Source organism: Ovis canadensis, chromosome 20, assembly GCF_042477335.2.
Source record: "Ovis canadensis isolate MfBH-ARS-UI-01 breed Bighorn chromosome 20, ARS-UI_OviCan_v2, whole genome shotgun sequence".
NCBI classification, from domain to species: domain Eukaryota; kingdom Metazoa; phylum Chordata; class Mammalia; order Artiodactyla; family Bovidae; genus Ovis; species Ovis canadensis.
In genome coordinates this window covers 37,205,833-37,230,083 of record NC_091264.1, presented here as the reverse complement: position 1 = coordinate 37,230,083, position 24,251 = coordinate 37,205,833, and the positions used below count along the sequence as shown (strand labels likewise).

At 37.6% G+C, this 24,251-nt stretch overlaps 1 protein-coding gene across 1 annotated transcript; it reads left to right on the top strand.

Annotated features, from left to right (window-relative positions):
* Positions 1 to 391: 391 nt before the first annotated feature.
* On the top strand, positions 392 to 24,000 carry LOC138425129 (cysteine-rich secretory protein 3-like). The gene is made up of 8 exons (XM_069562747.1): positions 392 to 510; positions 10,434 to 10,504; positions 15,181 to 15,297; positions 16,735 to 16,822; positions 18,264 to 18,412; positions 18,916 to 19,010; positions 19,919 to 20,007; positions 22,078 to 24,000. Exons 2-8 carry the CDS (start codon positions 10,436 to 10,438, stop codon positions 22,203 to 22,205), a joined length of 735 nt encoding a protein of 244 aa, XP_069418848.1. The 5' UTR covers positions 392 to 510; positions 10,434 to 10,435; the 3' UTR covers positions 22,206 to 24,000.
* The last annotated feature ends 251 nt before the right edge of the window (positions 24,001 to 24,251 follow it).

Here is a 24,251-nt window from a genome sequence, read left to right as displayed (position 1 = left end):
AAATAAGGGTCAAGCAATTACTAATGAATATATTTTATATCTCTGTAAGAAAGCATTGTATTCTCTATAGTTCACAAAAAAATGATAAACAGAGATTTATTCTTACAGAAAAAAAAAAGTAATCTTGAAAACTCTAATGTTGTAATGAGCATAGTTTGGTTAAGCACGGTCAAAATACTGATTTACAAAAATGTGGATAAATTTAGCAGGATATGCACTTCAAAGAATAAGTGTACAGTAGTTAAATGGAAATAGCTATTTTTAAAAGTTGGGTGGGGAATCACAAGATAATGTGAAAAGTTCAGTTAGACAACCAGCAATGAAATTTGAGACTGCTGGTATTATGACAAATCCGGTTTCCAACCTTGTTGACAGATTTACTTGCACAACCAGAATTTGTCAGAGCAGGAAATAGGTATAATGCATATATACCTCTCTAACGTCGTTCTCTCCACTTGTCTTCTTCCCACAGATAAAGCAGGTAACTTCATCCTGCCCCGAAGATCAACAGTAAGTGACAGTATCTTTATTTTTAAAGTGAACATTTTACTGTGGCAAAGTACTTAATGCCTTGTCAGTGAAAAAATGATACCTAGTAAATGACTCTGTGGTTTTCAAGACTGTTGATAACCTATATTGAGAGTAATGATCTTAAGCTATTCTATTCTTTTTAAGCTAAGAAAGTAACATATAGCTCTAACATTAACAAAAAGCACTTTTATCTAATATAATAAATTAGTTTTTACCTTTTGTTCTAAATAAGCAATATAATTAATTCCTATGCCTGTGATTTTTGGAAACAATTATACCAGAACTTCCTTTAATGCAAAAATGAAAAACTATGGTTATACGTGTGTTCATACTTCCAAGATAACTTAAGGAACATGTTTGAGTCAGTTCTAATGAGGTGGATGAACCTAAAGCCTATTATATAGAGTGAAGTAAGTCAGAAAAAGAAAAGCAGATGTTGTATATTAATGCATACATATGGAATCTAGAAAGATGGTACTGACGAACTTATTTGCAGGACAGCAGTGGAGACGCAGATACAAACAGACTTGGGAGGAGAGGGAGGGAGGAACTGAAAGAGCAAAATTGAAACACATACATTACCATATGTAAAATAGATAGCCAGGGGGAATTTGCTGTATGATACAGGGAAGTCAAACTCCTTGCTCTGTGACAACCTAGAGGGGTGCGGTGGAGTGAGAGGTAGGAGGGAGGTTCCAGAGGAAGGGGATAGATGTATACCTATGGCTGATCATGTTGATGTATGTCAGAAACTAACACAATATTGTAAAGCAATTATCCTCCAATTAAAAATTTGTTATAAATGAATAAAATAATTTTACTAGTATTAACATATATGGACATTTTATAATATAGACATTATTAAAATAAGTATGGGAAGCTATTGCTAATAGTTTTAAATCCACCAAAACAAAGTAATAGCACCAATCTTGAAACAAAAATATTCTAAAGATTACCAACCTAAGATAAAATATCCCCTATGAAATGCAGTCAAAAAAAAAAAAGTTAGAAACTTTCCCAACAAAAGTGAACCTTTTCAGGCATTTACTTTTATATAAGTGATTTAAGTATAATATCAGTTGCATTTATTTTATATAAGGAGGCAATTTTTATATAAAACTTTATATTCCTTGGCAAATAAGAAGTGATCCTAGATAAGCAGATATCAAGAAACCACATACCTGCCTCTGATGACCTGTGAGCAGCTATTCACTTCACAGAGGAAAGGTTTCACTTTAAAAACATTTTAAATTAATGCTTTTCTCCTCTGTGGCTAACTAGCATCCACGAAGCTTAGGGAAGACATACTATTGCCAGAGAAGATTTCGTAGTCCCACTTCTGCTATTTAAAACCAAAACCTACAATGTCTACCTATATGATTCACACTCTGGAGAAGAATCAAAGGAAATTAAACTGATTTCAAGTTTCAAGCCTGGGAGCTACTCTACAATGATAGGGCTTCTGAATTGAGGTCAGATTTCTAAGAGGAAGAGATAAATTGTGAGGAGGAGTGTCAGAACTCTTGAGTAATGTTTAAATCCCCACAGTGCTAAGAATTCTAGTAATGTTTTTCAGTAAATTCAAGCAAAGAGAAGAGAATTCATCTTTGGGAAGAACAAATAATTGCTTTCTGGGAACTGTCAATGTAGCTGTTGTTGTTTAGATATCTTTGTAGATTTCTTATATGATGAAGTCTAAAAGGTTTGCAAACTCTTATAGGCTGCTTTCCATTTCACATGTAAGTGGTGAGATGAAAGAATGTGTTATAATGAAGATTAAATATTATATTAAACTATATTTGAAAAATAATGCATCCTATAGTTTTCTGATGTCTTCCCTGGTGGCTCGGTTGGTAAAGAGTCTGCCTGCAATGCAGGAGACCCGGATTCAACCCCTGGGTTGGGAGGATTCCCTGTAGAAGAAAATGGCAACCTGCTCCAGTATTCTTGCCTGGAGAATTCCATGGACAGAGGAGCCTGGTGGGCTATAGTCTATGCTGTCACAAAGAGTCGGACATGACTGAGTGACTAATACTTTCACTTCACGTAGTTTTCTGAGCTGTAGTTAGGTATATAAGTGTGTCTATAACTATAATGGAGAAGAAAATGGCAACCCACTCCAGTACTCTTGCCTGGAAAATTCCATGGATGAAGGAGCCTGGTAGGCTACAGTCCATGGGATCGCAAAGAGTCGGACACTACTGAGCAACTTCACTCACTCACTCACATATTATGTACACATGTGTTAATACTTTTAATGGCATGTTCTTCTAGTCCCCATAATTCTTTAAAACATTTCCATTCTCTTTTTTCAGGAGCAAGAGCTTTGAGCCTAAAATATCTAGTTTTATCCCCCAGTTCTGCTTGCAAGTTTATGGCACTTCATTATTGAATCTCTGATGCTGGGACTGCCCATCTGTAAGCCAGGGTATTGAGTAGATTATTGTGAGTTTAAAGTGAGCCCATAAAGAAAAACCCAGTACTTCACAAGAAAGTTGTGCATGCATGCTCAGCTGTGTCCAACTCTTTGGCAACCCCATGTACTGCAGACCCTCTGTCCATGGATTTTCCAGGCAAGAATGCTGGAACTGGAGTGGGTTGCCATTTCTTTCTCCAGGGAATCTTCCCGACCCAGGGATTGAACCCATGTCTCTTGCATCTCCTGCATTGACAGGAAGATTCTTTACCACTGTGCCACCTGGGAAGTCATCATATAATGGCATCATTATACATGGCTCACTTAGGGCAAGGGGCTTCCTGCCTGTTCATAATAGCATATAGATTGCACAAGGTAGTACATTATTCAATAATTTTGGTTTATTTTCATACTTATACTAGCTTTCCTGGGTCATATAGCAAAAATATACTAGAACAGACTTAATCCCAGAATCCTTTTCATTTGCTGCCACTCCTTAGGTTTCATTTCCTTAGGAAACAGCATTGAGAGGAAGTAGTTATACTAATTCATACACAACCCTAGGGGGTGAGATGGAATAGGTGTATGAATGTAATAGCAATGTAGAATAATCCACACATTTCTTTACATCTGATGAAGGTTATGTTCCCCTGATGCTATCTTGCTGATACATAGCCCCAGGGCAGGTGGCTAGTTCTGTTGCTACAGAATTTTGCAATAATGGGGAAGCAATGATTATCTTGAGGCAAGAGCAAAAATTAAAAGGCTTGGCTATCACTACACACTCAGGCCAGCTATTGCCTCAGGATGCGACCTCTTCCTCCACTTCACACCCATCACACACACATACACACACACATCAACACATACACACTAGAGGTCATGAGAGACTTACTTCTCCCCAGATTTTCTTCCTATCTTTTTTATATTTCTTGAAAGTCATAATTCTATTTTGCTTCTGTCATTCCTTCCATATCCATGTTGGAGTGAAACAAGAAGCCTGCCTATTTTGACATTGTGACTGGAATAGAAACCTGGAAGTTTGCTTTGTAAACAGACCCTTTTATGAACTCTCTTCTTAAGAACAAAGCACATAATTATAACAAAGTTTATAATTTGAAAATTCTTATTTCCACAAGATGGACTTTTAAGGTAATGTTTGCTTGCATAATTTTTATAAAGTCCTTTTTATCTTCTAATAAGCAATGATATCATGTCATTAGAGAAAATAATATTTTCTTTTTCAAGTGAGTGTTTCAAACTTAGCAAAGAGCCTGACATCAAGGTGAGAAAGAAATAAGATGTTACAGTTTAACTGTATTATATACATTTTCACTTCAAAAAGACTTGTTCTGCTCTTAGTCATTAGATATTAGGGCTTCCCAGGTAGTGCTAGTGGTAAAGAATCCACCTGCTATTGCAGGAGATGTCAAGAGATGCAGGTTCAACTCCTGAGTCAGGAAGATCCCCTGGAGGAGGCACAGCAACCCACTCCAGTATTCTTGCCTGGAGAATTCCCATGAACAGACAAACCTGGCAGGCTACAGTCCACAGGGTCACAAAAAGTCAGACATGACTGAAGCAACTTAGCATGCACATGTAAACCATCAACACTTGGAATCAGAAATATTTCAAGTCCTGTATTTGGCTTTTCTCTAGTCACACTTAGGAGAGATGACTAATCACCTGAAAAGGAAAATGATGAAAAGCAGAAGGAAAATCATGTAAGGAAAGCTGCAATGACTTCTACACAGCAAAATAACTTTTTAAGGGAAATGAGTGAAAAGGAATCTAAAGTTTGTTACTAAGTAAATAGCAGCTGAAACACATAACTACACACATTTAGAAATCGTCTGCATGCAAGCAGAGAACAGAAAAAAGCAGATATTTTTCCTAGTTCTTTCCATTGATTTCAGTGTGACTGTACCAAACATGATTGCAAATAAATCATATCTAATCTGTACCTTCTATTTAAGGGGGCCACTGAAGAAGAGAGGTGGAATGGAGCTAAAAGCATTGGTCTTATAGTTGCTGATGGACCTTTATTATATTTACATCATCTGACATACTTATTTCCAGAGCCCTGTGCTATGCTGGATTTTTTCCTCTCCCAGAATGGGTCAACAGCAAAAGAAAAAGAAAACCTTTCCCTCCACTTTTGCACACATTTGGAAAGGTTCAACAAGTTCATATTCTAGGTGCTTGAATCATGAGCTACCCTAATGATATGCTGAGGGTCAGAGAGTGAATGAGAATCATATTTTGTTAACTTGAATATGTCCAGTAGATTCTAGCCTGCTGTCATGGATAGTGTGCAAAACTTGATGACTGTCTGTTAAAGAAAAAAATAATTACTGAGTGTCACTGGCTGGGAGGAAAAGAAAGACCCATTTTTCTCTTTGGCTTTCAATTCTCCTCGAGGCCCACTTGAGCCATTGCCCAAGGAATGTACATGTCCAGGGACACTAACCTAAGAAAGTCCTCTGGAGACTTAGCTTCTGAAGCTCTACCACTAAGCACATAAAGAGGGACCTGTCTTTAGCCATAAGGCATTTAAAAGAATGAAAATGGTAGTCTGTCCTTTCTACACTCACAGTCAAATTATAGAAGAAAATGTCAAAAGTACATGAAAAAAATTGAGAGAAATAAGATCTTGCAGATGGGTCAGAGAAAATGAATATATAATCAAAACTTTACGTGATAAGTTTTAAAGGCTCCCATCCAGTGGCAAGATCAGTGTTTTTGGACTTAACTTGTGAGTTTCTTTGGGAAGAGGCACTTAGAAATGTTTTCTGAAGGATGTGGCTAGAATCCAGGGTTGAGGATTAATATAATCTAAGGCGTTAACGGCATATGATCAAAGGATAACTAAAGAAGCCTGGCTAGAGTTAAGGAAAATGAAAAAAAGATTATCTAATGAATGATGTCACAGGTTGGATCCTCTAGGAACAATATCTGAGAGATGGAAAGCTTATCAGGAAATGAACTTGAGATCAATTTCTTTGGGAGGGAGTCAGGGGAAAGCAAAATTAGGCAGAGGTGTGATGTAGTCTCATTGGAGGCTTCAGCCAGTCGACTACTTCTGAGTAGTTCAGAAGTTGGGATAATGTTTCAGAGTTGTCTCTGCTTGGAGCAAAGAGGTCAGGCCTTTATATCCCACACCTGACAGCCATAGGATGAGGGTGAATTAGGAAGAGAGCATGACCTTGGGCCAGGAGGCTGCCTTCAGCAAAGCCAATCCCTGAAGAGCCTGAGAGATGAGAGATTTATGCTGGGAGAGCAAGCATCTTAAATAATAATAAAAATAGTAATGATAATGCTAGAAGGGGGGTACATGTTGTTATTTTTTATGTTTTCAGATTGCTTTGATGTTATTTATCTTCTCAAACATCACAAAATCCCTATGAGGTGACCCTATGTCACCATATTCTAACTTGATATAATGAATATTTTCAACTTTATATAACTAGTTAAAGATGAGCTGGGTATAACAGTATTACCAATGATAACAACAAAATCCCAGGCTTGTCAACATTTATAGCACTCGCTTTCCTTCATGACAATACCAGGTACCAAACTTTAGATTTGCTCAATAAAGGGCCAGGTGTCCCTGAAAAATTCAAATGGCTCTTTTTAATATTAAATTTGTGTATCTGCTTTATACAGAAATAAGTTCATTTTTCTTTCCCTATTTTTCCTTTTCTGTCTTCATATTTTCATTCCTTTCACCTACCTCTTCCTTTTGCCCACCTAAAATCTAAATAAAATCAACCTTTTTCTATTGCTGTGAGTGAAATTTTAATGGTAAAGAAGAGCTTACAATTTCAAAACACTGTATAAACACTTCTATGATTTGTATCCTTCATAGAACCCTTATAGGAATAAGCTATCAGTTTTATGATTTCCAACCCAATTACATCCCTTTTCATTCTAGTTATTAAACAGACAAAAATACTTCATTAAAATGCCAACAAAGCGCTCTATTATTCCAACACAGTTACATAAATGAGGGCTATTATAATGGCCTATGTTTTGAAGTCAAGAAGGATATCCTAAGAAAATATTTGCACTCTCCAAGACTTAGAAGTTTTATATTTGAAAGACAACAGAAAATGATTGACTTAATTGTTAACATTCTCTAATTTTTTTTTCTAATTTTCTCAAATGTGTTCAGTCATTTATTGGCTATTTATCAGCTGCAAAAAGATTTATATTAATAGTAATGTAGGACTATTTCTGTCAAGGCAGAATGCTTAACATTCTTACCCAGAACTCCACGCCCCCCAAAAGTATGATACTGTTTAGTGGGAAATGGTTATTGAGGTTAAAAAAAAATCCCAAGTAGCCTCAATCTGGCAATGAGTCTGTCAGAAGGTTACTTAACATCTCTGTGCTTCATTTCTTCACTTACAGAAAAAGCCTAAACCATTAGCTTCACCAGGTGGCAAAAAGAGCAACCAAGACAATAAATCTGACAAAAGTCAGAGGCACTTTTCCAAGAGTGCCTTCGCAATAATTACTAGAATTATAGTGATATAGACTGGTTTAGATGGTAAAGAATCCACCTGCAATGCAGGAGACCCAGTGTTTGATCCCTGGGCCTAGAAGATCCCCTGGAGAAGGGGGTGGCTACCCACTCCAGTATTCTTGCGTGGAGAGTTTCACGGACAGAGGAGCTTGGCAGGCTACAGTTCATGGGGTCGCAAAAAGAGTCAAACATGACTGAGCAACTTACACTTTCACACTCTTCACTTCACAGACTCGTTATAGGAAATGCACAGAAGAAAATAACACCTTATCACATGAGGATGAATTCATTCTTTTGTATTTTTGTTTAATTTTATTTCCTGTTTGCCTAGCTTTTTGTCTGATCATTTATTTTGTAAGAGAATGGTCTGAGGTTCTATTTTTGCTGCTGTCCCCCAGGTGAATCATAATGTCTGCATTCCCAAACTCCTGAGCATCAAGTTCCCCCATATCACTATGCAATACAATTTCTCCTGTTACCCTATATTAAAACTAGTCCCAGGACATCCCTGCTGGTCAACGGCTAAGACTCAGTGCTCTCAACACAGGGGGCCCAGGTTCAGTCCCTGGTCAGGAAACTAGGTGCCGCAGGCCACAACCAGGGGTTTGCATGCTGCAACTAAGACCCAGAACAGGCAAATAAATAAATGTTAAGAAAAAAACTGACCCCAGAGAAACCTGTGTCATAGAGCTTTTGTCATCTATCCATGAGAAAAGCCAAGGTATATTGCAATATGGATGATGAGTGGCAATCAGTAAACGCTTAACATAGATATGCAGCTTCAGATTTCCAATGACTACATGTTATGGGCCTTGGAATGCACTTGAAAGTAATCTGACCCTCAATATACATGAGAAAGTATGTTAGTCTGCTCAGGCTGCTATTACAAAATACTATAGGTTGGGTGGCTTGAGCAACAGAAATTTATTTTCTCACAATTCTCACCTGAGACCAAGGTGCCAGTATGGTCAGTTTCTGGTGAGACTTCTCTTCCTGACTTGCAGAGGGCCACCTTCATGGCACACTCACACGGGCTTTCCTCTGGGTTCGTGGAGACAAGAGAGAGAGACAGAGAGAGGGCTTGAATGTCTCTTCTGAACACTAATTCTGTGAATTAGAACCCATTCTTATAACCTCATTTAATCTTAATTACTTATTTAGGGGCCCTAATATAAATATAGCCACACTGGGGGGTTAGAGCTTCAATATATAAATTTTGGAAGGGCCCATAGTTTTTCACAGAAGGCTAAGCACCTCCCACGTACCATTTGATGTTCCTTTTTTTTTTTTTTTCAAAAAAACTTAACTTCAAAATAAAAACATTTTCCTGGTTACAAAATCATCATAAAATAACTTTTATGTCTAATATGCTTAAGCAAGAGAATGTGTTTGAATTTATTTAGACATTTTACCCCTGTGATATTGAATATTTAATTCATTACAATATTTACCTTTATAAATATTAATGTGATGAAAAAATATGCCTAAAGCTTTACCAGTATATATTATTATTTCCTGGGGATTCCAAGCAGTTGAATTAGTGAGGCAAATGATGTGAATATATTAAAGGTGTTCACAGGATTGGGTTGGTATTAATAAGACCTTGAAATGTAAGAACTATACCTTTTGTTTTTAGATCCAGAAAGAGAATGTTGCCTTTTTGGAATTTAAGACATTATAATAAAGAGGAAGATTTGAATGGGAATGAATAGGGACACTGGGCAGAGTTGAAGAGAGCTGTTGAAATTACCAAAGAAAAGCATTTACTCCTTAGTGGATTTACCTAGGGCTCTAGGAAATGCAAGCATAGGAGCCAGAGCTCTGACAGGGAAGAAGTGGCATATGTTCACCGGTAATTTGAGATGTTAATTGGGGTTATAAAGGGTTAAGCAAGGTGTAAGGAAACTAGCAAGGGCTAGTGGTTCTTTTTTTTTAATGTCCTCTCCCTCCTGAAACTCCTGAACCTCCCACCCAGCTCCCTCCCCATCTCACCCCTCTAGGCTGCTGCAGAGCCCCAGTTTGAGTTCCCTGAGCCTTATTGCAAATTCCCATTGGCTATCTGTTTACATATGGTAGTGTATGTTTCCATGATACTCTTTCCATACCTTCCACCCTCCCCCTCCTCCTCCCCACCCCCTCTACCGTGTCCATAAGTCTGTTCTCTACGTCTGTGTCTCCACTGCGTGCTTTGTGCTAAGTCGCTCCAGTCGTGTCCGACCCTTTGCAACTCCATAGGCTGTAGCCCACCTGGCTCCTCTGTCCAGGCAAGAATACTGGAGTGGGTTTCCATGCCCTCCTCCAGCTGTGTCTCCACCACTGCCCTGCCCTGCAAATAAGTTCCCCCGGACCATCTTTTTAGATTCCACATATATGTGTGTGTTGTTTTATCACAGTCGGGAAGTGTGAAGAAGCCATTCCTAGCACCTGGAGAATAATCATATGGAAAAACTGTGGAACTAGGGCAGAATTGGATTTCCCTTGTGGCTCAGTGATGAAGAATCCGCCTGCCAATGTAGGAGACACGGGTTGGATCCCTGGGTTGGGAAGATGCTCTGGAGAAAGAAATGACAACCCACTCCAATATTCTTGCCTGAGAAATCCTATGGACAGAGGAGCCTGGCGGGCTACAGCCCCTGGGGTCACAAGAGTCAGATACAACTTAGCGGCAACAACAGGGTAGAATTACTTCTCATCAACATTCACGGTGACCTTCAAGGGTTTCAATCCAGTGCTTCAATCTGTTCTTTACTGTTCCCATTGGAGGCTCAGGTCTGGGGCCCAATCATTATCATTCTACTGACTCCTGGTGACGCGTCCTCTTTTTTTCATGTCCACTGATGAATCTAGTGTAACTGAGATCCCTGCTTTGTGTGTTTTGTTTTTTCCCCTGTGTTCCTCAGAAGTTCATGCACTAAACATTCCAACGCAGGTCTTTGTTCCTTTGTTTTGTTTTTCCAGCGATGGCATTATTCACGGTGGTTTTGTTCCTGGCGGCTGTGTGGCTTCCATTCTTTCCTGCAAAGGGACAGGTATGGTCAAGGGTAAAAATCTTTTCACAACAAGCCATGCAACTTTGAGGGATCAGTGTTTGAAAGTAAAAAAGACCGGAGTGTCTGGTACATTGCAAAGTACTTCTAAGTTGCTCACTGTTCTTCAGTCTAAGGCTGTGGCAACCAATATGGTAGCTTCTAGCCACGTGAGGATATGCAACACTGGAAATATGGATAGTGTGAATTGAGACCTGCATAAATACAATACAGTATGATGTAGTGAAAAAAATGGAGGTAAAAATCTCATTAATAATTTTAATATCGATCACATAATAAACACTGTAATATATTCATCAAGTGATATATATTATACTTAGCAATTCAATGTTTATTTTTTCTTTTTTTATATTAAAATCATATGTGATGCCTTAATTATATTTCTGGTGACAGCACTGGTTTATGGATTTAAAAGCTAATGATACTTCTCCTGTCCCAAGATCTTTTCTGATTTTACTTTTATTTAATACATTTCAAAGTGACTCCCACAGAAAATTAGCAACATATTTATATGATCTCAAATTAGCAAAACTTCTTCCCACACATCACCACATTTAATTTTCATAATTATCCTGTGAGAATAATTTTAAATTAAAAGGCAAGAAAATTCACTAAAGATATTAAGTATTTTGATTTTGCCCATAATTTTACAATTAGTATAAGTTAGGTAAGATGTTCTAATTATTTCTAATATGCTGCCTCACTTTACTAATCTCCCAAACAGGATCAATCATGTTCTCCAATGATTAGTGTGAAGATGCCCATATAAGGTGTTGACCTCCTGATCAGAGAACCTCTGAATGTGAGGAGCTTTGGGCACTGCTGTCTGTTCCTACACCCTCCTTTGACTCCAGGCACACAAGATTAGCTAGGATCACAAGTTTCTGACATTGCATTTAACCTCATTTGGCATTTACAAATATAGCTATTGTGTTATTATAATCAAAATTTCAATCCAAATACAATACATTCATCAGCTAGGGTTTCATTCAAGTTGTTTGCTGTGTTCCCAATTTCTTCCCTGAAGATTCCTTCTATGGCCCTTTCTAGTCCCCTGTTATGTGTCCAGTCCAGGTCCCAGTCTTTATTTATAAAAGTATTTAAAAGGGAGATATAATTTGGGTCCTTTGCACCAGTAAATGTCTCTTGATCAGATACTCCACACACCCTCTGCCCAGAGCATTTTCTCCAGATGCCTAGAAAACACAATTTATCTTTCAATATCCCAGTCCACACCATATTTTGTGAAATCTTTTCTAAGCTCAATCAAGAAGAATTAATCCCTCCTCCCTTTATATCTAGTAGATCCCTCCTATCATTTCAGTTATCAGGTCATAATTATCTATTTATGTCATATTGCCTCTCCAATATAAACTCTTTAAGGATAAATAGATACCACCTTTTATCCACTCTACTTTCAACAATTTTCATATCACCTGTCACTTAATAAAAACTTTATCAATGCTCATTTTTAAAACAAACCAATGAAAAACATGTCTTCTTCAATAGAATTTATCTGCAAAGCAAGATAGGGTAAGAAGCAGAAAATAATGACTTTTCAGAAACAAAATTTTGGTATGCTTTGAAATGAAACTACATTTTTCAGAATCAAAAGGACATATCCAGGGAGCTATTTTACAATCTGATGTATTTAGGTTACTGAAAAAGTAATTGTGGTTTTGCATTGTTGAACTTTGCTATTTGATATTGGAATACACTCTTAAATAAATATGGTTAGGTATACATCATTTTAATATGCATTTATCAATTTTTGCTAATGACATTGCTTGCTGTATATTTTGTATTTATTTTAGACTAGGGAAATGATCTTAGGCAAAAAGCAAATTTGAGCAATTTTCTTATTTGAGTTCAGAATGGGTTGGAAAGCAATGGAAATAACTCTCATCATCAACAATGCATTTAGCCCAGGAACTTCCAAGAATATACAGTGCAGTGATGGTTAAAGAAGTTTTGCAAAGGAGACAGGAGCCTTGAAGATGAGCACAGTGGCCAGCCATCAGAAGTTGATTGACCAATTGAGAGCATCATCAAAGCTGGCCTCTTAAAACTACATGAGAATTTGCCAAAGAACTCAACATTGACCCTTCTATGGTCATTCAGCATTTGAAGCAAATTGCAAAGATAAAAAAGCTCAGTTAATGGGTGCCTCTTGAGCTGACTGAAAATAAAAAATATCATCCTTTTGAAGTGTCGTCTTCTCTTATTCTATGCAACAACAAACCATTTCTCAACAGAATTGTGACATGTAAAAAAAGTGGATTTTCTACAACAACTGGCAATGACCAGCTCAGTGTTTGGCCTGAGAAGAAGCTCCAAAGCACTTCCCACAACCAAACTTGCACTCCAAAAAGGTCATGGTCACTGCCTGGTGGTCTGCTGACCATCTGATACACTGCTGCTGCTGCTGCCAAGTCGCTTCACTCGTGTCTGACTCTGTGCGAGCCCATAGACGGCAGCCCACCAGGCTCCCCCGTCCCTGAGATTCTCCAGGCAAAAACACTGGAGTGGGTTGCCATTTCCTTTCCAATGCATGAAAGTGAAAAGCGAAAGTGAAGCCACTCGGTCGTGTCCAACTTAGCAACCAGTGGACCGCAGCCTACCAGCCTCCTCCGTCCATGGGATTTTCCAGGCAAGAGTACTGGAGTGGGTTGACATTGCCTTCTCCCATCTGATACACTACAGCTTTCTGAATCCCAGCAAAACCATTACATCTGAGAAGTATGCTCAGCAAATCCATAAGATGTACTGAAAACTACAACACCTGTGGCTGACACTAGGCAACAGAAAGGACCCAATTCTTCCCCACAACAACACGTGACCACATGTTGCACTACCAACACTTCAAAAGTTGAACAAATTGAACTATGAAGTTTTGCCCCATCTGCCATATTCACCTGACCTATCGTCAACCAACTACAATTTCAAGCATCAAGACAGCTGTTTTGCAGGGAAAATTCTTCTGCAACCAGAAACAGGCAGAAAATGCTTTCCAAGGGTTCACTGAATCCCAAAGCAAGTATTTTTATGCTACAGGAATAAACAAACTTATTTCTTATTGGCAAAAATGCGTTGATTGCAATGGTTCCTATTTTGATTAATAAAGATGTGTTTGAGCCTAGTTATGATGATTTAAAATTCACGGTCCGAAACCACAATTACTTTTACACAGAGATTGGTATTTCACATCGGCTGCTGCTGCTGCTGCTAAGTCGGTTCAGTTGCATCCTTGCTATTTAGGAATCGATAGCTGGGAAAGCGCCCAGTCTGGGAGTACCACACATTCAATATTGGTCCCTGTCTTTAGGAACATACAAACAGGCAGGAGAAATGGACACATAACAAGATCATGGCAATAAAGTGTGGTGAGACCCATGTTCACAGTATTTGTAGAACTTTGAGGAGACTTAGCACTGGGGAAGGGAGAGAATAACTTATCCCAGGGTGTCAGGGAAAATCAACAAAAGGCCCTGTCTGGGCTTAATGCTTCAAAATTTTGCTCATGTACATATACCATGAGACGCTTCTGTAAATTTAAGTCACCAAATTGCTCAGACTTTCTGATAACTATTTACACACCCTACTCTACCTCCAGACTCAAGCCTTCCCAACATACATGCAAAGATACACTAAAAATATCAGCACCTGACTTAATATCCTGTTAATTATATTTCTGTTACTAAAAGGAACAAAGTCAGCAATAGTTCATTAATTGGAATGGCATTGCTCCCTCCAGATTGCTTTGGAGATTTTTTTTATAATATTGTTAAACTGTCTTTTGAGAGACCCCATGAAGTCTGTGACATAATAGGTAGAATTATTTACTGGAGTATTGAGTACACCTGGATTCTGCCTAAACATACTTTCTCTAAATACATACAGCGTGTCAGTTCAAGGTTCCCCAAACATCTAAAACAAGGGTGCCCAACCTCTAGGATCTAATGCCTGATGATCTGAGGTGGAGCTGATGTAATTAACCATAGAAATAAAGTGCACAATAAAGCTAATATGCTTGAATCATCCTGAAACCACCTCCTGCTCCCCAGGTCCATGGAAAAATTGTCTTCCAAGAAACCAGTTCCTGGTGCCAAAAAGGTTGGGAACCACTGGTCTAAAAGGAGCCACCTACCTGCACCCTATCACTCCCTTTCCACAGCCTGATTGAGTGTGAATGAGAATGTTTAATGGCTCTAATCTTGTAACTTTGTCATTGTGTTTTCATTCATATGTTTAGAAAACTCACACTGAGATGTCTCTTCATTCTAGAAAGTGGCATTTATAGCCCCGGAGGTGTCTTTATTTTTTGACTGCACCATGCAATGTATGGAATCTTAGTTCCCTGACCAGTGATAGAACCCGTGCCTCCTGAAGCAGAAGCACAGGGTCACTGGACCACCAGGGAATTTCCATCGAGGCATTCTGAATCATCACGGCATGAATTACAGCCCGACTCTTAAAATTCAACATTATTTCTTTCTTAAAAATTATAGTTTGGGCTCAGATTCATTGGCAGTGCTTAATAATACTGACTTGAACTGAACATGTCTGAAAATAATCTTTTTTCTCTTAAATTAACTTATGCATTCTTCTATACAGTTTCAAAACTTTTAAAAACTAATCCTAAACTGACTTTCCTTCAGGATCAACGTTTTGCTGATTTGTCAACCACCCTGAAAAATGTCCAAACTGAGATTGTAAACAAACACAATGACCTAAGGAGAGGAGTCTCTCCACCTCCCAGTAACATGCTGAAGATGGTAAGAAGCAGTCACATAAAGAAAGTGGCTTGAGCTGGCTGTGGTAAGAGCTGGCACCTAGTAAATTACATCTCTTAAGAACTTTCAAGCTTTGGAAGTTCTGGCTCTGCTTTGTTATTTCATTTGAGCTGTGTTATGGACAGGGAAGAAATTCTTCTTCTTTTAAATTCTATATACTATTTTTTGCTTAAAAATCATACTTCCTCCTTCTGTATTCTATTCACGACAATAGTTTAAATCTGTCAGAATCTATAATCTATCATGCATATTTCAGAGTTTACCATATTTGAAAGTGGAATTTCTCCCCTAAAAAGAAAAAAATGCATCTACATACAAACGTATACAATCAGTATGAAGCTCCAGGGTGCCCATGGAACCCCTGAAGCCTCTCCATGAACCCTGCCGCTGAGGTTAGTATGTGCCTTCTGACCTTAATAAGCTGACTTTTAGATACTTTCACTAGGTTTTTTCTGTTGTTTTTTTATAAAAACAGCTTTCTCATAACTTCTCTGGCCTGTGTGCTCCCTTCCTTCTATTGCCTCTCTGTACAGTCATAACTACAATACCATCACCCACACCATCCTCATGATTAATGTCCACTCCACCTGGGCTGTAATTTATGACCGAGACCTTTTCTAGAAGATACGTTATTAGCAGGAGAAATCCAAGTTTTGTTAACTTTAAGGAAGAGAACATAAAAATATCTTACCACTGCAAATGTTACCACTCCCTCCCCACAAAAATGGCCAAACATCTTCTGAGGTGCCCTCTTGCCACTCTGAAAGGGCCTATGCAAATGAGGGGCCTTCATTAGCTCATTGTCTCATTGGTCTCTTAAATTTTGCTTCATTATAGTGAAGCAACTTGTCTAGTTTTAAGGGCTATCTAAATTGTGGGGGGCAGAAGTAAAAGCAAATCTTTAGATATCAGTGAGAGATGTCTTTCTGCTCAGTATTTCTTCTAACCTAGAGTTAATGGGTTATTACGTTTTGATCTAGGGTAAATAACAGCCCACTGTTCTAAGTCCAGTACTGAAGGCCACATGTCTCCCAGACGTACTTTCTTAAAAAAAAAAAAAAAAAGGAACTAAGAGTAAAGTATGCCAGCTCAGTACTACAGGAAAAATAATCTCAACACCTCCGTGTGTTGATCAATATTTAGAGAGGATCATTACTAAAAACTGAGGTGTGTCTACTGTGCCATCAAAAACAGACCATTAACTCTCTTAGATTTTTTGATTACTTAGGGCAGATGTACGATTTTGTGGAGCAGAAAAAGACACATGAAAAAGATATCCATGGATATCATGATAAGCAGAAGATGCACATAGAGAAATTTTGTGCTTATATAGACTAGTCCACTATTCTAATCATAAAACTTATCCTCCTTTGTAATTTAAGTCATTGAATGCATCTTTTTTTTCTCTTCTTGTTTTAGCAATGGAACAGCAAGGCAGCAGCAAATGCCCAAAACTGGGCAAACAAGTGCCTTTTCAAACACAGTAACAAAAAGGATAGAATAGTAGGTATGTAATATAATATTTTTGTTGAGTCCATAAACAAGCAAGACCATAAGGGCTATTTTTGACCTTACATTAAGAAAGCTTTGTGAATAAATGTTGCTTATAATGCTGCCTTTTTCAATTGAAAAACTCTCTGCAGGAGAAAGAACTCTGAGAAGTACCACATTGTGCTTATTGTGTGTTTTATATTTTACAAAAACTGGCTCACACAATATCGTATTTGTGCCTCTTAACCATCCCCTAAGTAAAGCAGTCATGAGTCATCTCTTCCTCTGTTTTATAGAACAGAAAACTGTCAGAGAGAAATCAGTTGTTATCTTTAAACCTATTTATATTTGTACTTATAACATATGTTTGATTAAATCATTTTGATGACAGAATGTCAAGTCTTTTGTATATTCTGGGTGATTGCCATACAATCATTACTATATAGATTAAAAAATAACCTGTTAGACATGACTTCTGCATCAGGAAACATAGAAACAATGAGATAAAATATCTTATTATTAAATATTGGATAAAATATTTACTGAAATTATCAAAAATGGCATAGATTTAGGCAAACCCAATTTGAAAGAAGCAAATGACTTATCTGTTTTAAATGTAGAACTGTCATTGTTACTTGTATTTTTTTTACTATAATTTAGTGAAATCAGGAAGAGGGATGACAATATTCAGTAGAAGATTGGAACAAATTTTCTTGAAGACCTCAATCTACTGTTAAAATCTTAGCTTCTTTCTTTCCTTCTTAAAGGATTTATCCAAGAGTAATTTAGTTTGTACTCCCTTAAAGTAGCACGTAGACATTACATTTAAAGCCACCTAATTTGAAATATTCAACTTGAAAAATATATTGAGATATATATTGAAAATATCTTGAAATACTTCTGTTGTGCTACAAGTCACTTCTTTCCTTATTCTTTGAGAATTTGGCCTGTGATGCTCTTATTTGCTTATTAAGGGGAGATTCATAATCTTTGAAAATATTGTCTTTTCTAGTGCCATTTGCTTTATATTGGGGTTTTTAATTAAAGGCTGAGTGCTAGCTTTTTTTCAAAGTTCATACAGAATAGCAATCATAAACATTTATTTAGGGTCCTATGTATAAAACAATCTTTGATGAATGTGGGCAAGCATCAGAGAGAAATTGAGTTAGTCTCTGCCTGTAGCCCACAAAGCAGAGTATGCATTAACGCATATGCTCGTGAAAATTTAAAGTGTAAACAGATGAATCTAGGGAGAACAGATACTAAAGAAAAAAAAACTTGATGTACTCAAAATCGTGCACGTTAAGGCCATTCTCAAGGTGTTAAGCACATCTGACTTCTTTCCAGCTTATAGCTGATGAGAAACTCCCTCATGGATTAACAGCTATGAGCGCTGTGAAGGACAGGGACTTTGAATGTCTTATGGCTTTCGCCATGAATGATCTGTTTCTTCTCAGGTACAAGGAACTGTGGTGAGAATCTCTTTATGTCAAGTTACCCTTCCACATGGTCTAATGCAATCCAAAACTGGTATGATGAGGTCCATGATTTTGCTTTTGAAGTAGGGCCGAAGAGTCCCCAAGCAGTAGTTGGACATTTTACCCAGGTAAGGGAACAGATAAAAACATTCTGACATCAGTACTTTAAAAAGGAGGCTTCTCCAAATTTTGACTGATTCCAATGTTGAACTGAAAGGAAGATCTCAAATGGGTAAAGAGTAGTTTTCCTATGTTATGGGTATGTCAGCCGTGAGCTGTCATTGGTCAAAAGCCTGCACACTTTGAATGGGGAAATAGACCCTGTATTTTTCTTACAGCCTAAATGGATTAAATAGTGAATGTACATGGAAATGTAGTATTTTTAAAGATTTTTAGGGAATTTCCTGGCAGTCCAGCAGTTAGCACTCAGCACTTACACTGCCGTGGCCTGGCGTCCATCCCTGGATGGGGAACAAAGATCCTGTAAGCTGCATGGAGTGGCTAAAATAAAATAAAAATAAAAATAAAATATATCAGTAACATTCTTTTCAGTTTTATATTTCTTATTATAGTTTTTTCAATATATATTCTTCTGTAATGTACTCTCCTATCTTCACTTATGTGCTCATAGGTTGTTTGGTACTCATCTTTCCTTATTGGATGTGGAGTTGCCTACTGTCCCAAACAAAGTCTAAAGTACCTCTATGTTTGCCAATACTGTCCTGCGTAAGTATTTACTTTCAAGTTTGTTGTCAATACATAATGCCATCAGCAATCTAATATTTTAACATTGTTATCTAAAGGACAAACCAGACTTTTAAAAAAGAATTTTTCAGTAGAGGGGAGGAGGGATAAAACTTTAGAAGAGTTTCTTAAATTTGAGGCACAACCAATCTCTCCCTGTCTCTTGATGGGATATGTTTACCTCTTGCCAGCATGTGAGGGTGCACAGCCTTACCAAGTCCATCAAGTTTCAGTTCAGTTCAGCTCAGTCGCTCAGTCGTGTCCGACTCTTTGCGACCCCATGAATTGCGGCTCGCCAGGCCTCCCTGTCCACCAACTCCCGGAGTTCACTCAGACTCGCGTCCATCGAGTCAGTGATGCCATCCAGCCATCTCATCCTCTGTTGTCCCCTTCTTCTGCCCCCAATCCCTCCCAGCATCAGAGTCTTTTCCAATGAGTCAACTCTTCGCATGAGGTGGCCAAAGTACTGGAGTTTCAGCTTTAGCATCATTCCTTCCAAAGAATCCCAGGGCTGATCTCCTTCAGAATGGACTGGTTGGATCTCCTTGCCGTCCAAGGGACTCTCAAGAGTCTTCTCCAACACCACCGTTCAAAAGCATCAATTCTTCAATGTTACCACACTGAAATGCACTCTGTAAAACTTTAGAGCCTATTAGCCCATTTTGGCTCAGGCTGTTAGACTAGGGTCAAGAAAGTAAGTGCACATGTGAATTATTCTTACTTTGCATTGGGATCTGTGTACACTTGGGGAATGTTAGTTTTTCACTCATTTGACATGATTTAAAACACTAAAAGATATTTAGTCCCATATGATGATGGATGCTTCCCTTGGAGCATAAATTAAATTTAAAAAACGAAAAATGCTTGACATTTTGTATTTCAAATTTCAGTGGTAATATTGTTGGCAAACAGCATGTCCCTTACCAAAAGGGAACACCTTGTGGCAGCTGCCCCAATCACTGTGACAACGGACTATGCAGTAAGTTTGAAACCACTAACTGGCTAATATAAATGACCTGACATGGCTGAGCATTAGAAGATATTCTGAATGTAACCAACTTAAGCAATGCCTTCCTCCAAAAGGCAAAATTAAAATTATTCAGCAGAGTGCCTTTAAGCAAAAAGTTTACACTGTTGAGAATTCTTACTTGCAATGAAGTTGGTTACTGTACATAACCTAAAGAAACATCTACCACCAATGTATATTTGTAGCTGTGTTGAACCCATGACATATTGGCATATCTGAAAAACTTCCTGTGGAAATTAATCATTGCAACTGAATATGAACTTTCTTTTCACTAAATTTAATGACATTATAGCAAAGATGGAATTTTAAAAAGAGAAATATGTACAAATATAAAGATGTGATACCACAGAATATGACTTAACCTGGAAAGGCATATTGAAAATTATAATTCCTTATATGTTAATGAATTCATCATACTAAATTCCTCATTTTTCCCATAGGGTAATTTAATCATCAGATTTGGTTTAATGAACACTTGTATTTTTATCTGCTAATAACTTTTATATTCTTTTAAAATGTCAATCAAATCTGCTTATAGTGTTATTTGCTCACATAAACTTCACATATATCTTAGTAAAAGGAGTGAAATTAATGTCATATAATGTCTTAGTCCGTGTTGCTGTTAACAGAGGTATAGCATTGGTATTTTTGTTTAGTTGGTGTATGTTATTATAATTATTATTCACAGTGCAATTAACCCATTAACTGAGATTTCTACCTTTTAAATGCATTCACCTAACTGAATTACAGCACTCTCTCTGGAAGAATTGCTCAGCCATAATTCAGAATAGTGATGATATCAAAGCTTTGTATAAATTAACTACAGAAGAAAATAATTACACCTGGGCTGAATACTATTTGTTGAGGAGCTTGGAATTTATCCTAGTAGTAATGAGCAACCAATTGAAAGATTTCAAATGGAAGAATGATGAAATCAGAATTGTGTTTTACAAAGAGCTCCTGGCAATAGCATGCAGAAACAATTGGATGGGAATCCAGCTTGGAGACTGTTGAAAAACACGGGTTTAAAAGCAAATATCTTTACTGCATGAGGGCAAAATGAATGAAGAGAAATGGACAGAGATAGGAAATAGGAAGAATGTAGAAGAGCCAGTGTTTCTCACCTGTGCTTGTTGCACGCTGATGAAAAATAGGGGGAAAACATTGTTAATCAACTATACTTCAGTTTAAAAAGAAAGAGAGAGAAACTAGAAATATAGAAGGGAATGAGTTCAGGTTAATTCCTAGTGCCTGGATTAAATTATGCCACTTCTCTGAGTCTGGGTGAAAGGAGGGGAGAGTTGGGAAGCAATACTATAAAACTGCCAAGTTTGTAGGTAGGATAATGTACTTGGCTTGAGATGTGTTGAGTCTGTGGCCACTGAGGGACATCTGAACGGAAATACCCAATAATCATGGTGTAATTTCCTTTTGTTTTTGCAATTTTGCACCCACATCTTCTTAAAATGATTTCTTATTCCTGAAAGAAAGACTAGTAGAATTAGAATCTACAGCAACAGAGTCCAGTATAACTTCTTGCATTCATGGAAATGTTAAATAATTGTACTATCTCTTAAAGTAGCCCTTGGCCACATTGGTTATTGAGCACTTGGAATGTAAGTAGTATCACTGAGAACCCAAAATTTTTATTTTATTTTATTTTAATTCAATTAGGTTTAAATGTAAGCAATCACCTGCCTAGTGCTGATCATTTCGGACAGTGCAGTTCTAGAGAGATTCATTTAAATTCACCATACTCTGTTTTCTGAGGAAGGAAAAGAGGCCAATTCATTTTAGAAATATTTTAAAAGATTAAAATTTTAAAATAAATGGTGAGCTAATTGACTAGTTTAACTAAGAGACCTTATGTGTCCTTCAAGCTATGAAGTGCTTGTCACAGGGTAATGATGCCAACATGTTTGCTCAGTTTTCTCTTTCTCACTCACATTGAATTTACTGTTTGTGTTGCTGCTGTGGAGGAAAATGATAATGAAGTGATTACTTTCTTTGCTTTTATTCCAGCCAATAGTTGTGAATACGAAGATACCTATTCTAACTGTGCATCTTTAAAGGAAACATGGACCTGTGCCTCTGATTTTGTGAAGACCAATTGCAAGGCTGCCTGCAACTGTCAAGGCAAAATTTATTAAATTCCCAGTACTGACCAAGCAGGGCTACATGATGGAAGGCTGCATCATCTTCTCAGATTTGATATTTACTAACAAGGAAATCACAGACATGTTAGCTACAAATTTGATTTCAAGTAGTAATGAGTCTTTTTCTCCTAGATCTGCTTTTTATTTTACAGAAATTTTTTTTCGTACAAAAAATAATTTAATGTAACCTAATCTATGATAACAACTTTGGATTTTGATATAGACTGGGTGATGTAAATTTAACTGAATTTAATCAAGTTGAAGATTCTGAAAGCTGTATTCTCTTACAAATATGATCACTAGAAATTTGAACTGAAATTGAGAATCATGTATAAAATAAACAAGCTATAAGGATATTCTGTATGGCACAGGGCATGTAGCCAATATTCTATAATAACTATAAATGGAGTATAACCTTTAAAATTGCAAATCACTATGTTGTACCCCTGAAACATATAATATTGTACATCAATTATACCTCAAAACAACCTGAGGAGGAGGTAAAGAGTTATATCAGAAAACTTGGGATCCCCAAGGCCTGGGAGATGGGACAGAGGAAGCTCTGATTTAGAACTCACTTTTCAGCTCCTACAGGCAATGCCCAGACCACCTTGCCTGCCAGTCTAGGGGCGTTCTCCCCGGCGCCAAGGCTTCCCACTTCTCCTCCATCTCTCAAATCCTGGCTTGGGGCCCTTGGCTTGAGGGTAACCCCATGCTGGGAATGTGAAAGAAAGAAAGAAATTGAGAATCATATTTCTAGAACAAGATGTATGAAAAGGTCAGAATGTAATATCATTGTCTCATGAATCCTGAACTACAGTCCTCGTTCCCAGTCGCACTTTATAGCTAAACATCTTCAAAGATACATATGCTATCTTTAATTCTTCCTCTCCCAGCCATGCTCTTCCCACTGATGTCTCCCATTTTTACAATTAAATTCAAATCATTCTTCCTAAGGTAGCCTCCATCTTCATTTGGCCAAAATCAGTGAAGACTTTTGGGTCTTCATCTGCATAAATTGCACAGTAGACTATGACCACGCCTTCCTTTTAAAGTCTCTCTTCTTTTAGACAAATCTTCCTTAAAGAAAAATTCAAAATAATATATTTTGAATATACCTTCCTTTTGAATATACCTCCCTTTTGAATATACCTTCCTTCAGGAGGTAGAACTTTGTCCACTCGCTATTGAGTCTGTGCTGAACTTAGGGACTCACTTCCACAGCGGAAGGTATGAACAGTGGGAAAAATCTGGCAAATAACATCTTAACTAAGTGATCAAAATTCCACATCATTACTGACTCAGTAATGAGCCATGTGGATTCACATACCATCGTATATGACATAATTAAAAGAGATATCACTTCTGTGGTACTCTTTGCAACTCTAGTCTTACTATGCAATAAAACATCAGGGAAACCTAAATAGAAAATACCCTGATCAGGACTCAAAGCTGTCAAAATCATGAGCAATAAGGAAATTCTGAGAAAACATTACAGACCAGAGGAGAATAAGGAGACAGAACAACTAAATACAATGTGGTACCTTGTATCAGATCCTGGAGCAGAAGGAGGACATTAACGGAAAATTGATGAAATCTGAAAAATATCCACGGTATTTTTAACAACAGTGTTGATTTCTTAGTCTTGATCAATGTACCAGAGAGATGTAAAATGTTAATTTTAGGGGAAACTGTAACTGGGTAGAGAATGTATCGGAATTCTCTGTACTATATTAGCTAAATTTCTGTAAACCTAAAAATACTCCAAAATAAAAACTTTAGTTACTCAGTCATGTCAAACTCTTTGCGACCCCATGGACTGTAGCCTGCCAAGCTCCTCTGTCCGTGGGATTCTCCAGGCAAGAATATTGGAGTGGGTAGCCATTCCCTTCTCCGGGGGATCTTCCTGACCCAGAGACTGAACATGAGTCTCCTATATTGCAGGCAGATTCTTTGCTATCTGAGCCATAATAAAAGGTGCATTACAAAATTCTTTATTCCTTGGTTCCATGACACTTCATACTTTTCCTCCAGATAATC

What these genes read in the sequence shown, in the direction of transcription:
- LOC138425129 (XM_069562747.1), top strand. Translation starts at nt 10,436, where the DNA reads ATGGCATTATTCACGGTGGTTTTGTTCCTGGCGGCTGTGTGGCTTCCA. An exon ending in CCAGTAACATGCTGAAGATG is followed by an intron (nt 15,298 to 16,734) that starts GTAAGAAGCAGT and finishes TTCTTGTTTTAG; the next exon opens with CAATGGAACAGCAAGGCAGC. An exon ending in CAAAAAGGATAGAATAGTAG is followed by an intron (nt 16,823 to 18,263) that starts GTATGTAATATA and finishes GTTTCTTCTCAG; the next exon opens with GTACAAGGAACTGTGGTGAG.